At 44.3% G+C, this 18,686-nt stretch overlaps 1 protein-coding gene across 6 annotated transcripts in view; it reads right to left on the minus strand.

Moving 5' to 3' along the window:
- Positions 1 to 2,461: 2,461 nt before the first annotated feature.
- The window catches only part of LOC125763925 (hormone receptor 4), a 58,811-nt gene continuing 42,586 nt past the window's right edge, over positions 2,462 to 18,686 (minus strand). For 5 of the 6 annotated variants that reach the window (XM_049427656.1, XM_049427659.1, XM_049427657.1 and 2 more), the window contains 3 exons: positions 7,182 to 7,900; positions 6,240 to 7,121; positions 2,462 to 6,156 (listed from right to left, as the gene is read on the minus strand). In XM_049427656.1, the coding sequence (XP_049283613.1) occupies positions 6,082 to 6,156; positions 6,240 to 7,121; positions 7,182 to 7,900 (1,676 nt within the window). In that variant the 3' untranslated portion in view covers positions 2,462 to 6,081. Of the gene's footprint in view, positions 6,157 to 6,239; positions 7,122 to 7,181; positions 7,901 to 8,198; positions 8,714 to 18,686 lie in introns of those variants that run through there. The other variant, XM_049427661.1, reaches the window with a different exon arrangement.

Below are 18,686 nucleotides of genomic sequence, written 5' to 3' on the forward strand. Positions count from 1 at the left end.
TGTTTTATTAACGGATTCATTAATCTATAATCCATCAACAGAAAACATCTACACAGTAAGAATACGAATCAAAATTAAAAAAAAACAAAACAAAAAAAAATCAAACTCTAAATCACAAACACGTTAAACTAGATGATTGTTTGCTTTTTAAATTGTTTTTGTTTTATTTTTATGTTTTGTTTTTCGTTTTTCTGTTGTCTGTTTTGCGCTACTATTTGCTGCAGAGTTCCCACACTCTTTCAGTTTTTAATCATTGTATTAGTTTTCGTTCAGTTCCATTTTCTTTACTGTGTTTCAAATTATTTACCCATTTTGGGTTTTCTGTTTTTTTGTTTTCTCCATCTTTCCGGCTGTTACTTGCGTACTATTTCATCACCACATAAAGTTTTTGCGCTTTTCTTTTCTGCCATCTTACGTTCTCTATCCATTATAATGTGTGTTTTATTGGTTTTTTTTCTCTCCTTCCATAAGTTCGAGATAACTTCTTTTTATTTCGTGTAAAGAAAACAAATTAAACAGTTTTCATTAGGTAAAACGTAGTCGACACAGAACAGAAAAGACACAGTTTTAGCAAAGTTTTAAAAACATATCACTATCCATTTTGAGATGGGATTTTTTTTCCTGTTTGTTTTTTTTTTGTTTGTTTGTTGTGGTTTTGTTTTGCTTCTCCTTTGCCTTACTTCTAACACGCTTGCAATTAAATTCGCACCGAGGGGGTTTTTTGCTTAGCTTTAGGTTAACGAACAATTTCACATACTGGGTACTATCGGGTACTACCAATCGTAACTGTCTAGGAAAAAACGGGAGTGGGCGAATGTTTTTTTTGTTTTTTAGAATACATTTAGACAACATACAAAAACTGAAGAAGACTGACTGGAGTAAACCTAGCACAGTGCGTCAATCGAACTCGAACAAACCGTTTTGCATTCGTTGCCCGTTGGTCGATTCCAGCTCGATTCTTCCTATCCTTATTGCGCCCTCCGTGGCCCATGTTGTTGCTTAGTCAAGTACTTTACTTCATTCGATTTTACAGTTTCAGTTTTACCACCGTTTTCTACAACGTTTACCCTTTGCAATGTTTGTTTCTTTTGTTTTCATCTTTGTTTTTTACTGTTTCTCCCATCCTTAACACAGTAAAGGGTGGTGATGCTTTTTATTCAATGTTCGAAAAAACTACAAAAATCCATTTCAAAATGCACATACACGTCCCGCCACGACACGTTCCTCTTTGACACCGTTTCCTCCACACACCGGTTCGTTTTGCTTCTCTTCTTTTCTTTGTCTATGCGTGTCTATGCGCCCGTTTTGTTTTACCAATTTGTATCATTATATTTACATTGTAATGTAGCATGGAACATTTCAAGAACTTTTTTTTTCTATTGTTTTTCCATGTTACATTTTCGCATTTTCCACCGGGCGCACACATACACATGCGCTCCACTTTTTAAGTTCACATTATTGAAAGGATGGCCCACACGTGGCGTGCCTTTCTCGTCTGTTCGGAGCTTGTAGCTATGTGTGTATGGGCGTGTAATGGCCACAGCAAAACTCCAAACATACCACCATTACCATTTTCTCACTAGATTCACTACAAAACAACGCAATTGGATGTAGAAAAGATAAACAAAACGTGATGGCCTTTGTTTGCAATAATATGTATACCTTCTTTCTACCAAATATAATGCTTCTACACTACACTACATGATCGTGTTGCACGATGATTATTTTTTCCACATTCCATCTCATACTATGCTACCGTTATTATGCTTTTGTGTTGGTGTGCGCGATTGTATTGTTTTGTTTTTTTTTGTTTTCTTATTGTGTGTTTTATGCGATTTGATTAATATTTTCTCCGTTCTGTTGCTGGCCATTGGGGGAAAAAACAAACCCCCCTCTCTTGGCGTGATCGGAGGCTGACCTTATCAATGTTTAATGAATTCTGCAAGATGATTTGTTGTGTATGTGGGAGTGGGAGAAGGACTCTTATTATTGGCCCTTATTCAATAATTAATTGTTTGTTCGCTACTTAACTTACAATCTTAATTTGTTAATTTTCTTTCATTTTGTAGCGTTCCATCGCTTCACCGGTAAGTTTTGTTTGTTTGTTTGTTTTTTTGTGTGTGAATTTCTTATGTATTGTGTAATTGTGTATGTAAAGTTGCTCTATCATTAATGCATCGAGTTTTGCGCCCAAAAGTAAATTTCTAGTACTATTATTTTGCTGCTGCTGCTGCTGCTGCTATTTTTCGTTCCGTTGAGTGATTGAAAGTATGTACGTGTTGTGGTTTGTTTTCTCTTTCTTATGCAGTCAAATTTTCTTACTGTGTGTACTAAAGACAGGGATACATTATGCTGATGCAAACGTTATCCAACCGAACACAAACACACGTGTGGGAATAGGAAACGTTCGAAAGGTTGCACATCTCCCCCACCCGGTTCGTCGGCATTTAAATTTACACAAGTTATTTGTTAATTGTTAGTTACCGTTACGCGTATGATACAAAACTCCCGTCGTAAAACCATGGTACCATGTCCACGCGCACCACGAAATTGGCCATCAACTGTACACACTATTTTTTCCAATCCGTGCCAAGATTGTTCTTGACTGTTTTTTCTTCTTCTTCTTCTCGCCGTTACTATTTTAACGGTTCCATTTTTCATTACTAATTTGCCTCCATTTTTATGTCACAATGAAAAACAAAAACAAACATCAATTTACTATCATTATTATGATACGAAAGTTGCACACGCATCAAGTGGCTATTTTTAATAAGTTTTTCATTTTCGAAACAAAGTTCCATTTCCTGTAATTGATGGAGGAAAACAAAATATTCGCAAAAGTTTTGCCCAAGTCCTGACGAACGAACGAAACAGGCTAATCAAAAAGGGTACCATTCTAAACGTTCGTTTCCACGATCAGTGCGCCACTTTCATTTATAACCGCTTACACTAACCGTGCTACAAATTTTACACAACAACAAATTAAACAGCCAATTCGTTACTTTCCATTGGCACCGAACACACGCGCCGGTGTGCACTGAGAACCATTTTACGCACTTTCCTATTTAAACGATATGAATTGCGTTGCCGTTATGGTCGGGGTACGCCATTAAAACTCAAAGCTGACCGGTTCGACACTAACAAACAAACAAGTCTTTTAGCTTCTTCTGCTTTACTCTTTCTGGGTAATGTCACTGTTCGTTTTCGTGTTTGCGGCTACTGAATCGTGTCGTTTGCAATTTTACTTAGTATTTTCGGTAAAATATAGATATATCTACTTGCGTGTGATTTTTTGTTTGTTTGTATTATTGTTGTATGTAATAGTAATTGTAAAATGCTAGTTTGATATCCATTTTCTTCAACGTGGTCATCGCGTCTGGTCTGGTTTTTCTTCTGTTTCACAAATTGTTAAACTTTTCCTTGCTTGCTTTATCTCACCTTCAACCTTCCATGCTTTGTTCCATATCCTTTTCACACAAAAAACGAGAGAAAAACACAAACCAACGCCTAATCTACATCCGACTCTTTTATGGTGATGGCTGACATATTATGCATAACTTGCCAGGGCAAATGTTTCTTGTGTCCGAAACCGTTTTAGGTTGGTTCAGCGCCCTTTATGTCAATTGCATCCATCCACCATCACAGCCAGTCTCAGTCTAGGGCCTTCCGTGTGTTGGTTTCTAGTGGACCAGCCTAAAAGAAGCCTTTTAGACGCGCCTGGTGAAGTCGAATGAACGTCTCTTCAATTGTCCTTCAACACATACGGGGGCCAAAAATCAATGTTACATCCTGACATACAATCTTGACCGGTCTTAGAAAAAAAAAACATTTCATGGCGTCATTCAACTATGCTTACTGGCAATAACACAATTTAAAAAAAAACAATACTTGCAGAATAATTTTCTCTACTTTCGCTGTGTGCTTCTAATGGGGCAGTTATGATATTGAACGGCAATGTTTTGCATACCAAATCCCCGCCGGTTTTCTATTTTCGCTTGTAACAGGAACCAGGATTTGACAAAAAAAAGAAACAATCCGATCTAACAATACGTGGTTCTACTAACTTCTAATGGTACGCACTTTTGAAAACTTGCTCCTACGACGAACGATTTCACAGATGACAAACAGTACGAATAAGGGATGTTCTAGGTTCGCTTTCGTTCGCTCAACACGGCAGTATTGTGGCTTGTTGATGTCGGATTGGTTTCTTTACCGTTGATTATTGTAACTCGGTTTGGGGTGTGGTTGTTAGTTTGTTTTCCTTTTTTTAATGCTTGACTGTTGTTACATGCCGATCTACAACATGTAACGATGAGTGATGATCATCTTAGACGTGTGATCACCCGGGATGGCGAGAGTAGTATGATGTTTGTTTATCCGCATTCTATTAAGCTTTTCTTCAGATACCAAACCATGTTTGGTACGGATCGGCCGAACACAATTTGATTTGTAAGTTTGTTGTTTCCTAAAAGTGCCGATCCGTCCGAACGCTTCCCCTTTCCTTACACTCTCTACCTTTATGGCTGGTTATAATTTGTTATCTCTATTGATTGATGTATCTATCTGTTGTATGATGAACATTAGAATCTTTTTTGTGACAATTGTGTTTGCTGTTCTTGCTGCTATCGTGCACTGCAAACGGACATGGCAGGTATTAGTAAATTGCTCTCGGCTTCAACTCGATACCTCACAATCATATCTTCGCCCTTGGGCTATAGTGTAAACAAAACTGTTCACCAACGTCCGTTTTGCATCGATCGGTTAAAAACGGATAAAACGCTCAACTGGATATGCAATGCGCGCGCGTCCTTTCGTTTGGCACGCCCAGATGATGATTTTTTTTTACCTCCCTATTGTCCTAGTTGCACTTTATGTTCTTGCTTTAAAGCAGGTGCTCTTTCTCGCCCCATCTCTCATCTTCCTCTGGGATCTCTTTGGTAGCTTGTTCTGCTAGCTAACTGCATTTTATACAACCCAACAAATGTGTTCTCTGGCGCGTAACCCCGCTACGGCCACATTGTAACTGCCTTTTTTGTTGCAATAGGTGCTTGTAGTGTGCGGTTTTGCGTATTGTATGTCCCTGAGTAGAACTAGCCCCGTAACGGTCAGTTTCGCCTAATAACTGGGCGACGTATCAATCGAACAATTCGACCCCACTGTACCTAAACACGGATGTTTTACGCTAGTTCCTAGTTCCTAGTGCACATTGCGAGCAGCGGACACCTTCGGAAAATGTGACCGGGATCAGTTGTTTTGTTAAAAACTGAGAGAGTAGGTTTTTGGAAAATATAAACGATCAAACTTAATACACATTGCTAACGATTAAAATCACAAAATTGCTTTGAAAATGTCATTAAGAATAAGGGGATTTAAAAAAAAAGAAAACACACAAAACACATTCACTGATTAACTGTTAGTCGAAGCATGTCCACATGCTTCTGCTGCTGCTTCGCAGAGACGATTCATCGGGAATATGGTGAGGCCCGGTCTGACCCCTTTCTAATCTAATGTAACGTGCTTACACGCTTCTAAAACAGCTTTCCTGCAGCTTTCCACCAACGGTCACAACATATTGCGTTAAAAACAAACGAAGAAAAAAAGCTTGTACTATATGTCTCTTGCTGTTGCTTCCTCCAGGCAGGCTCATTAACGACATCACTAACACATAAAATTAATGCTGCGAAAGTATTCGCATCCTGCATACTGCACTTCTCCTCACTGATGAGAAATGATCTCTTACTTTCTTTTGCTTTTCCTCTAAAAAATACAAACGACACCGGGACGCATCCTCACGCCACGCAAGTTATCTAATTGCTTCAGGACACTAATTGCACCACAGCCAACGCCAAACGAAGCAACCTGCCGTGTAGATCGTGAAGAAACGTCGTGCCCAATATTTCGCTGTAAAACGCACAGTGTTGTTCCGATTGATGGTGAGATTCGTACAAACCATCTCACCACCTTTAGGTTGATCTTTGCTTGAACTTTCGCAACGACTCCTCCATCTAGTGGAAAGCACCGGCGCCATAATGTCGACGACTGGTGGCCACGACCGGTGGAGAGGCTGCTCTTCATTCATCATCACCAGCAGAAGACGGACAGTTCGCCCGAATGCTCGTTGCTGTGACGCCAGGTTGTCACGGAACGTGCCTTAAGCTAAAACAAAAAAATGAAGCATAGAAAATATGTAAGTAAACTGTGAGCTGGGGGAAAAAGGATTACATATAAGGGTTCCGTACCTGTTGCATCTTATCGAAATCTAAACATGGCCTATGGGGTCGCTGCAACCGTTGCTGCTGATGGCGAGACTGGCGCCGCCGCGGTGAAACAGCACAGTGGAACATCTTCGCCGGTGGACTAACGGACCGGCTGATGTCCATATTCGTTACTAGGGTTGTGTTGCTGCCTCCGCCCGGTTCGGGGCTGCCCGTGCCGGCACCGAGCCGTACCAACGAGGCCGGTGCCGAAGACAGTGACGATGGCGTGGATGATGATGATGTTCGCGTTGTTGTACTAAGACCGGACCCGAGGCTACTGGTGCCACCGCCATGTGGTGGCGGAGGATTGGTGCTGTTGCGATGGCACACAGCAGTCAGAGGACTATCACAGCCAATGGGGCGTCGGACGAGACCGAATCGAAGGCCACCGGCGCTACCACCATGCACACCGTTACTGTTGCTGCCGGTACCGTAGAACCCGCTTATACCGGTGCCGCTCAGCGACGAGAGAGAGGAAGCAGCCGACGACAGCAGTGAGGATCCGGTGGTCGGTAGGAGCCCGTTGGTACCGGTAGGACCGGCACCGGTTCCCTCGCTCAGCACCAGCGGTGTCGTCGAGCGTTGCAGTATATGGCCACGGTGTGGTTTTAAAGCTTCTAGAGGTGGTGACGTACGAAAATTGACCGGTGCCGAGAGCGGTGTCTCTTCCGGCTGCAGCAACTCGTCCTGATGGTGTAGCTGCTGTTCCTGATGGTGGTGCTGTTGACGCATCGAATGATGATGATGATGTTGGTGGTGATGATATTGATGTGAGAGTGGATGATGATGGGTCTGTTGCTGCTGCTGTTTCTGCTGCTGTTGCTGGATCGATTGTGGCTGTTGCTGTTCCAGCAGATAGCGGACCTAAAATTATAGGATAATCGTTAAAGCAATCAAATGTTTCAAGTCACGATCACTGCTTACCTCATCATCCGAATTGTGCGCTAAGGATCTTTTACGGTTCTCCAGCAAACTGCTCACACTGCCCATTCGTTTGCCGGCTCCCGTTGAGATCTGGTGTTTGGTGACCGATGACGGTGTCAGCGAAACGTTCGGATTTGCCGTCAGGCTAGACAACTCCTCAGCAAAATCGTCCAACGGTTCGGTACCACTGTCGTCACACGCATTACCGATTACCATGAACTGTCCCCGTACAATACTGTTGCCACTGTTGTTACTGCTGCCGGTGGTACTGCTACTCGTGTCCATGGCACCTGTCGTACTTTCGATGATTGTCGCTGCCGTTGTTCCCATCGCCGTCGGTGTTGTTGCCGTTGCCGGTGACGCGTAGTCGCCATCCTCCTCATCCTCATCCACGATATCTTCGGTGGCATCATCGTCTTCCTCTTCCTCCTCCTCCTCTTCTTCGTCCTCCTCGTCATCATCGACGTGTGCTGCCATGATGGGTAGTATACCGGCGATAGTTCCTCCACTCAACCGGCTAGGCACACCACTGACACTACCCACCTCGATAGCACAGCTACCCACATCGCCCGCACTGCCATTGATCACCTCCAGCTCCTCTTCGGAACTGTTCTGATCGTACAGCAGCAGATGCGACGAGGATGGACCGAGAAATGCGGGCGACTCTGAGGAACAGGCCGTATCGGTCGGTGAAACAGTGTCCTGCCGGGAACTTAAACCTGAGTGTGGGAAGAGAACAAGAAAGCGCAAAATCGTGAGCCACCTTATTAGTCACTAATTTATTCATTCTGTTCAAGATGATTATGTGCTTCAATGATCGGTCGTCGGTATTGTACATGTGGCGACACGTTCGAGAAGCGAATCGTCACGTCATTTTTTTTTGCAAAAAACACGGTACAACATGTCTGTTCCAATTCGTAAAGCAAATCCAGTTACGGCCGGTACGAAGCAAACGGAGGACAGATTCAAAAAAAAAAACGTGCAGATAAGGGTGATAAGTTAGGAACGATCATTTACTTGTTAACACTTCGTCCCACATGCTGCGTACGGCGAGAGAGTCGGTAAGATTTCACTAGACTTTACTTCCACACACGAGATCACTTTGGCACGTTTTGTACCACGCCACAGAATGCCTTATTTGCGCACGGGTGTACACGTTCTACATTAAAACTGCGCACTCACAGAGCCTCGTACAGAACACGGGTAGGCCGCTGATTGAAAAGCTGTCTAAAGACACCGTGATGCGTATTTCTGCGTTCTTTGTTCTCCGGCAGTAAACTGAGATCAGAGTCACCGGAGGCCTTATCCAACACCCCGAATTCGTACGTACGTTACTACGGCTGCGACTCACTACGGTGAGTTAAAGAACGCGATGCGTTACCGGCGTCGTGTAGACCATTTGTCGCCTTCGGAACCTACTGCCGTACTGCTTTTATAGATGAACATCATCATCTGTGCAAGTGCCCCGCGGGACCAGTGCGCGACCAACGACGACCGACGACCACTACAAGAGCATATTTGCACGCATTGCACGAAATGGAACGACGACAAGCGCACATAAGCGGTGTGTCCGCGGATTGTTCCTTTCCCCCCCCCCGCCCTGTACATCAAACAGACGGCATGATGTGTTCGCCAATAATCGCGGGCCGCGAACGAGCGCGCGTTCCGCTTCCTTTCGTTGTGTGTTTTGGCATACCGCGAGGCTGCTGTATTCGTGCAAGAGGCGCTAATTGTCATAAACTCTTCTTGCCACGGGACGCGGGTTTTGTGTGTGCGTACGCGCGGCCACCGCTCAATCGCGAAACAGCTGACATGTTCGGCCCCAACTATCGTCGAACTTCGCGTTGCAGTGTGCGCGTCCCGGTGTTATGCCGCATTACAATTTAACGTCAAACGACGACATTTTTTTTTGTTGCTTGCTTCTTTGCAACTTGCCTCGCCGTACGTGTGGGTTTATAGAATGGTGGAACGAAACAGGTCGCTTTACTTGATCTTGATACCGGACAAAGAATTGACTTTACCACACCGCGCCGATGGGTCTCGTGCTCCGGAAAACCGCTTCAGGATGCTATTTTTATGCTCTTCTTAGTATTATCGATTAAAATGGGTTCGCCGCTTATCTTTATCACTCACCCCCCCATTCCAGGTCTAGAGGTTGATCGCTAACATGGGGTGGTTCGGGGGTTGAAGTGATTTATCAGCGAAGAGACGACTCTCCATTTTCCATGGCAAAAGCGTCAAAAGATATCGTGCGTTTTTTTCTCCTCATATAAACGGGTTTGCGCGATAGCGAGGTGCAAGTGACTGACATGATAAGAAATTGTTTCATCAATTAAAGGTGCCTCTCGTACGATGTTGGTGCAGCAATGTTGTCATAAAAAGCAGACGAAGAAAAAGAAAAGCTGCTAAACATACCATCGCCATTCCATTGCGATCGTTCGTGTGTGTGTGTGTGGTTGTTACAAGGAAGGAATTATTTACATTTACAATTAACATCAGCACTAGAGAAATGAAGCTCGGAACGATCCTTATGTTTGATTCATATCTTTTGCTTGCTTTTTTCTCTCCGTACAAGAAAAACATACGTTATGATGTACCGAAAGCATCCAAACAAACAAACTCGTCTCCATTCTGTCCAGCTGCAAGTTTGTAGCAACAGTCGCCGTAAGCAAACATACATATAACAAAAGTACACAAATAGTATTCATAACTTCCATTCCATGCGTTTCTTCATACACGCACACACAAGTAAACTTCATCCCTAAAATGGGGGGCCGCTTGTGTTCTGGTAGAATCTTTTCACTTCATTCGATTTTTTGCTCACCTCTGCCCGTGGTTGTTTCTTTTAACTTGACAGAACCATTAAAACAACATGAAAGCTCGCGTAACGGAACCACTCAACCCATAAACCCCGCTCGCCCCCAAGCCGCACTCCCTTCCCCCTCCTGGGTATGTCACGGTGGTATCCATGTTTCCGTTTGCCACGCTTATTCTTTCTACCTCACGAAACGGGGCTTTTCCTTCCGCAAGTATACCGAGTGCCGCAGATACAAATTTGCAAACTGAAACCAACCAGCCAGAAATGGGTGGGAGCGAATCAGGGGAGTAAATAACAGTAGCATTACTGCAGTATTGCTTGGGAGGTGCGATATTTCCAGGCCACGAAGAAACCGATTCATCCGTATTATGCGGTAGAGGGTGCACGTGGTCGTTGGGTGTGTGTGTGTCACGCGAGAAAAATCGCGTGCAGCAGAAAACACTTCAATTGTGCCCTTTCTAAGCATTACTGGTACTGACTGGTTGGCTGACTGTCTCTTCCTCTAATAGCAGGTCATACCAGCAGTCTGTAGCAGAATGTACAGAAATTGGTAACCAAAATCATAGACCCTTCTACCGTTACTAGAACTAGACGAGACAAGGACAAGGGGTATAGCAATTCCATTTGGCATTACTTCGAGAACGGGGGCGGATGGTAACCGAGTCGCAATGATATCTGGGACTTTGTTCGTCCTCCGTTACTTGCGACGACGGCGACGACGAGTTACACACACTTTGTTGCAAACCGGCAAAATCACAGCACTAGAGAAGCCACCAACATTTTCCACCACGCTTCGCTTTGCATGCATGGGAAATTGCAGCGAAAACGACATCCTTTTGCACCATCCGTGCTGCATGCAATATTTGCGTGATGCAATGCCAAACTGGCAGAAAGGAACCTGGGGGGCAATGATTGACTAATGACGAAACTCCATCCGTTTCTGTCGGGAGTATGCTAAGAGTGGAAAGGATGAAGCAAATTTTTGCCTGACATCCTGGTCCAACAATCCAAAAGATAATAGTAACACTGCGCACCACGATAACATACCACATACCATTATTCGGGGAATGGAAATTCGTACTGCAACAATGTTGCTGTTCCAATGTCTTCTGTCTACTGTTGCGGCACGCTCCGTTAACTCCGATGCGTATCGTTTACTGTCACGGTTTCCACAACTCCAATTCTTCATCATCCTTTCTATCTTTTTTTTGGTTTGTTTTTGGCACCCCCATCGTCCATGGACAGTAAAATTGGTGCAGTTGTAATACCGGGGCACATCAGCATGGTACTCGCGGATGTTTTTGGGAAAATGTTCCGATGCGTGTGTAATACCAGCTGGAGATGGAGGCACTTACTGTAAATGCCATTTTTGCGCATTCGGAACGAATTCAAAACGATGCGAGACATGTTAAAACGTCCATTGGGAGGTGGTTGTGACAGTCTGACAAATGTTTGGCTTCTTTTTTTTCTTCTTCTCCAGTCTCCGGTGTGTGGTGCACTGCACGAGCTCATGTGTGGCACATGTGGCAAGTGATGGATTTCTCCCCGAAAAAACAAACGCTTGGTTTAACTCGACAAACAAACAGTTCGACGGGATGCGTGTAATAACACGTCGACATGCAACGGGTCCAGTGTCAGTCGGGTCCCATGGCGTAGCTGGTAAGTGTTTCGCTTCGCACAGCACACGTTGCGGGTTGAATTCTCAATTAAAGCGAAAGAGAGACCCCGTTTCTTCTAGTGCGCGCGCCCCGTACCAAGAAACAAACACCGCTGGAAAAGTTTTATGCGCTATATGGCAAAGTGAAAGATCTAGGAGATTATAGAGACATGAGAGTAGAATTCTTTCTCCAGGAAAAAAGAATTACTCTCCCTCATGCCGCCACACTACTCCCCAAGTTACCTCTATTCGCACAGCAACTCCCTCCTCCGTTCATCATTATTATCATTTTATTTGTGCTTTACACACGGCAACAAGAATCCTCCATGCACTACTAAGTGCCGGTGATGTAACGAGAACAACGAGTTCTGAAAATCAATTCAATCAATTAGTTCGCGTTTACATCTCACGCGACCTCCGCACTGCCGGTATTTCTGGGCAATTCGGAGGGCTCGTCTCTGCGTCTCCGCACACTGTTGTAACGAACACAGACGGACGCGCGAATGTGTCACTTTCCCTTCCGGTGTTAGCACACTGTGTAGCTGTATCTGTTAGATGCACTTGCACTTGCACAAAAGCCCTCATCTCACCCCTCACGCAAAAAGGGATGTGTTCGGGGGGGCCCTGTCGTCTGGCTGACCTTGAACGAGTACAGTGCTCCGCTAGAGCCGACAACCAAGCTAGTATGTTTGCTACATTGTTGCATCTAAGCTCGTCCATCCCAGCCTGTGTTCCCCCCCCCTTCTCCCGGGAATAAATACTGCCATCAGTAAAGCGCCATGTCAACGTGATTTTTACCACCTACTGGTGTGTGTGTGTGTCTATCTGTCTGTATGCAATCATTCCGTTGATTAGTTTACTTAGCTCAGCGGCACACCTCCCTTGTCGATGTGGCCCCCCCTTCTGTCACTCGGGCGGTTGTAGTGGTCGATAAAGCGATTATAAATAGTGTAGGTTAAGGGAATAAAAAGAGTAATATTGTAGCTGTATCAGTGCCTCCCGGCCATTCCCACGGGAATGGGATTGTGCTTTATTCGAGTATTGAAGCGCTGTTGTATGTTGTGCTGTACAAGGAACAACAAAAAAAACATATCATATACGACACTCACATCAACACCAACTAGGGGGTGAGTTGTCCCATGGAATAGAGAGACACTGTTCATCGATGATGATTAGATTTTCAACTCACGTGTACGTACACCTGAAGGCAAGGCATGTGAAAAAGTACAAAGACAGGTGCAGGAAAGCAGGAAGAAAGTGTTCCTTACCGTCTCGAAATAGACCAGCCTTGGGTTAGGAGTGATGGTTTTATAGCAGAGATCCCGAACACAAAGATTATTCCCGATCGTAACGATCGTTCGCTGGCCGTTATTCCCGATTCTTGTTGCATCATACCTCCTGGCAGCCAAGGGCGATGCATCGATCGATCTAATTTTATAATATCCTACACAGTTGGTTGGTTCATTTGCGCGCGGAGTAATGGACACTCTCGGGTGGGGGGTACCGATTAAAAAAGGAATCGAATAAAGGCAGCCTGTTTCATAATTCATCTCCCATACCGATGAGATCATCACCAACAACGGATATGCAGTAGGGACGGGCACGCACACACCGCCATAGAAAGTGCACACTTTAATGGTCACACAAACGATCGAATGGGGCAGCCCGACAGCCCGATGACAATGGAAGTCAATTGCACACCCAAGACAGATGGGTAATTTTCCAAACTATTAGTTAAGGAACCGCATACAAAAAAAATACAAAATAGTGATACCTAAAAATAGAGACAAAAGGCAACGACGGTGGCAACATGCCTTGCCTTCTGCCATAAAATATGCAGCTCCGTTGGTACGTTGATAGATACAACACTAAACAGCCAAACTGGTCAGTAATCGAAGAAGTGAGCACAATTTGGGCGATTGTTTAACTCTCATTCCCTTTTTATTTAAGTTTTATAAGGCTTTGAAGCGATGAAACAATACACATAAAACCGAGGGTATATTTTTAGAACGTACTATTACCGTTTCCTCATAAACAAATTGGTTTAATGGGGGAGAAGGGAGAGAAAAAAAAACACAGAATGAAACAAGCCAAAAACTATTGCAATATAATGTTCCTCAAGGTACGCTACGGGCTCCCTTATGTCTGTATTCGCATTTGGTAACGTTATCGAAATCGGTGCCAAAAAGGAGAAAATAACAATTCTCTTCTAGAATGCTATAACCACACCTGTTGCTATAATCAACCATATTTTTTGTTCTCTCGGTTTTCTCTTAACTTGTTTTGAAGCGGGTGGCAGTAGGAGCTCAGAAAGAAGACCCAACAAACCATCCTCCGTCACTGCGTCAAGGTCGAACAAGGCGAGGATCTTGTCGCGATGAGGTTGGAAAGGAACATAAAAAAGCAGCACGCCAGTAGAATATTTAGTTTGCTATTTTGTGAATAACAATGCTTCCCCTGGTGTATTTGCGATTGCGAACGAAGCCGTACAACTACAGATTGGAATAGTCACACTGTGGTTCACAAAACAGGGAAAAGAAAGCAAGCAATCTGCAACCCAATATTACACCGAGCCCGATCAACCGCCAGCCGGTTGCCCCGAGTGATGCGCTTGCCTGGAATAATATCCCGTCCAAAAAAAAAAAAAAAAATACATGTTGAGTCGTGCGGAACCAACGGTTTGGGGGGATGGAAAGTATCGGCAACCAAACAAAATAGCAAATCGTATTCAAATGTCAAAGTATTTATATATCGAGTCGGCTACGTGACGAGATCAATTCTTCGGTCGAGAAAAGTGAACGGACGAAAAAAGAAAATAAAATCGACGACAACAACACCCATTTCTTGTTCTTCGTTGCCTTGAAAGTTTCGTGTGACTAGGTAGGAAGATGAAATAAAATTTTTCAAAAACCCATCAAACCGAGCTTACTTTGGAAGCGTTAGTCGTTACCAAAATGGTGCCATACAGAAAGAAGCACATTCGTTTTCCATTCCATCGCGTCGGACACAATGCAATCGGACACAAACTGGGAGCGAAGGGAAGGAAAAGAGATTACTTGGGGCCGAAGGAAAAACCTTTGGCAGCAGACTGGAACCTAGAAAATTTCCATTTTTCCTCCAATATGTCAGAGAACCGACCCGAAAAGCGCTGGGCTGGAAAAAGAGCAACACCACACCCGAAGGAACGGCCCACAGCCTAGAAACGCCAGTGAAAGTGTCTGTCCCCCAAAGGGGGGGATATTTTCTAAAGGTAGGAAGGATGAAGATGCGAAAGGTGTCTCTTCTAGCCTGGCGGCGCATCATCCCGTCTAGGGATGGTACCACATTCTAGGAATTCCAAATTTATCTCACATTAGTGGTGCAAAGTTGGAAGAATAATCTTCCCACCCCAGAAATGGTTGGAACAAGGCGTTTGTGGGCGATTGAAGCGCCATCGGGTGCACAAAACCATGAAGGAAACAACGGCAAACCATCCCCGGGAACAGTCAGACCTATCTCAAAATGAATTCCCTTTAGAAATGGTGTCCCTTTTTTCCCGAACTACAAATACACAGACACCGGCTAGCTAGTCATCCTAATTCAATGTCACAGCTGGTCAGTTGAAATAAAACCCACTTCATCTGCCGCATACCGAGCGTCATCATTCGGGAGGCAAAACTAGCTGCCAATGCTAACAGCAACAGTGAATGCATGCAAATATTGCAACACCTCACTCTGTTCCACTACCATTCCTGTCCTCCAATACGACACCCGAGATATCTTGTTTAGCGATGTATGTAAATTTTTCGCGCGAGATACAGGCGCCGCCTACGGGAAGATTTTCTCTACCGTATACTGCCTCCAACGAACTCGCTCCACTTTAAACTAACCCCCCCTGCCCCGGGTTGGTCGTATAATGGTGCACAAGGTTTTTGTACCCGTTCAAGGTTAACTTTTCGCGAAACTATCACCCCCTACCCGAGCTAGAGATGTGTTATTAGGAGAGAGAGAGAGAGATAAAGAGAGTTGTAGGAATAGGGCACTGGAGAGAAAGGAAATATAGACGACCCTTTAGCAATGTGTAAATATGGGACCCGACGTATGACGTAAAGCTCTTCAATAGTGGACGACCCAATTGAGGATGACGCTTGTCCAGAGGTATGAGAAAGGAGAGATAGTAAATAGTAGACTGCTAATGCTAGTAATAAAGCTACGTCAATATGCCGACTACTCTCGGTGCAAGGTCTTGTTGCGATGTGTTGGTGCACCACTAAGGTAGCCCCACTTGCAATGTGCAGTAGTACCTCCTGCCAAGAAAGGGGTGTGTTTGCACGGCTTCCCCCCCGCGAGAATTGAGAAGCTTCGAGATTCTGACACCATCGCCGCCATCTCGATTATCTAATACCCGGGACCCGGGACCCAGGGTAAACAACCATCAGACATCAAACCCGACAAAACACCCCGCCGATGGCGTCAGTTCCGCGTACACGCTTGTCACCCTATCAACTTCCCGGGGGTTGCGCCAAACGCACCCCAAAAACCAACCCGAAAAAAGAACCGGCTTTAGGTCATCATCTTACGATGGAATTTTCCTTTCACATTTCGGTGTGCCGCACCTTATCGCAACACTGAATGGTGGTTTGTTGTGTTGAAAATTTTTGCTCAAATTTCATCAGCTGTTTTTTAGCGTTTTGCGGTCCGTGTCTTATCGTTGGAACCAAACAACATCGGCATCGGCTGTGTGCTGGTGTGACTCTCGCCGATGCTTACACGCATCCGGGGGCCCCATTTTCAAACCCTTTGAATTCTATCATTCAAAACAGACATGTACACCATGGGGTACGGCAATAACCATTTTGGGCCAGAAACTTGCAAAAACAACGGCAAAGGACTAGCGTTACGAGGCTGATCATGATGTTGATGGTGATGTGTAACGTACGAATGGGACGACGCTGCCTTAGCTAATCATCTACAATCGCAATCTTATCAACGTTGCTTTTTAGACCGGCGTAAAGGGGGAAAAAAAACAGTGCGAAATCAAATCGCGCGATACAAGAAGCAAGCCTTAGTTGTTGTCTCTGCCGATAAGGTGTGTGTATATAACACCGCCAGCATTGTTTACGATGGTGCGGTACGGGAGTAAACAGCGTGTGTAGCTCGCCCGACTCTTGCCCGACGATAATAGGCGTGCTGAACTTGTTTCCTTGAACCTGGCCTAGCACAACTTTTCACAACTTTGTGGCATTCGGGACGGGCCCCTGCCATTCGTGGAAATAGCAAACGGCATTTTATTCTCTCACATACATGGATGATGATGGGGATAAGGGATAAGGGCAAGGATAATGGGGGAGGAAAGGGAGAAACCATCCCCCGTTACAATTGACCTCTTTACAGTTTAAGATCCAAAGAGTAGCGAATCACACACATAAAACCGATCGCTATCGTTATCGATATCTGGCAAGAATACGGCATAAGGGTCGAAGGACACCGAGCAATCAATTCCCGACAAACAACACAACAGGTTTATACCATCGTTGGCCGGAACATCGGACGGTGTTAATTGACAGATAAGTCATAGCCTGTTGTTGTCGTTTTGGTTGGCCTTATCTCTTGTGCCTTATTATTGTGATGGGAAGTGCGGATAGAATGCTACTCCATCGCCTCCAGAATTGGACGATCATTACCTCCTACACGCCGGCGTGTTATCATCATCGGATTGGATTACATATTTGGTTAACCTCCGGCACCGTTTCCCAAGTTTCCTCTACTGACACAAAACACAACAACTCTTCATTTATTGATGATCTGTGTGTCTGTTTTTTTTTTCACTAACTTCAGACTGTTCCCGTATAAGCTGCAATATTACACATTAAAAAAAAACCCCACACCGAGGTTGAATAACAAGCTCTTTTTGTGAGTGTTTTTTTTTCTTGCAAGCGTAGTCACCACCATGAATGCAACGCATGCTGATCGTCTAACAAGATCGTGATGCAGCGCGCTTCGCAACCTTCCCTTTGTTGAGCTGCAGCTCATTTGCGGATCGCGCGCGTCTAATAAACAACGCGCGCGGCTCGACAACTTTACAACAAATATTTGTCAAACAATAAACCTCCCCCGACGGTCATTCAGTCGCAAGACAGATGTTGACTTCCACCCTTCCTATGGGGGTTGTGGTTTTGCAAATCTGACAGGAAATTGTAACCAAAGCGCAACGTCACGCTTATCAAAAAACAGCTGATTTTTGCTACGAAGAGAAGGAATTCATCGACTTAAACCCTAGGGTGGGACATGCTGATGGAGAATGGGGGTTGGGAGGGGAAGGAGAAAAAGTGTGGGGGTGGTAATGTGGCGGTATGTGTTAAACGCTGAGTTAGCATTAGAGTTAGCACCCGGTCTGGCACCCTGTTCCTTCCTTATTATCGTAAAACGCGTAAACACCTATTGCTCTCTAGCGTCATAAAAATATATTTATAGCAACACAATACACAGCGAGCGACTTCAAGGGTAAGCATTGAGGCAGAGAGCATATAGCCGGACGGGTGTGTATTCAAATGTATTTTAAAAGCAATTTCTCAAACAATCACTCGTCGCTCCATCATTCCTAGAAGGCGCTTTCAAAGCCATGATCGTCAATTGTTTTTTTTTGAAATGGATTTTAAGATGAATAGAACAGCAGAGATTTTTGCATACGAAGATGCATTTTAAGCATTCCCTGGCAGACAGCTGTCTAGGGTGTGTTATGTAACGATAAGTTAATTATGCAGAGTTTATTTAATAAATGTTTAAATGAGCGTCAAGTGTTTAAACACTTTGCACTTATTGTTTTCCTCAATGAACTTGTCAACTCATCAAATTAAAAGTAATTATTTTTTTCTCCAAAACATACCGTTTCAAATAATTGAAAAAGCCGTTGTATTACCGTAACGGTTTAAACGACAGTGCCTAACAAAATTCTACGAACAGCAGTCTTTTGGAAATAAAACAAAACAATTAACACAAATAATGAGGTTAATTTTGTACTAATTGAAAACGATCGGGTTATAATTCTGTA

The sequence above is a fragment of the Anopheles funestus genome, chromosome 2RL (assembly GCF_943734845.2).
Source record: "Anopheles funestus chromosome 2RL, idAnoFuneDA-416_04, whole genome shotgun sequence".
Taxonomy (NCBI): Eukaryota; Metazoa; Arthropoda; class Insecta; order Diptera; family Culicidae; genus Anopheles; species Anopheles funestus.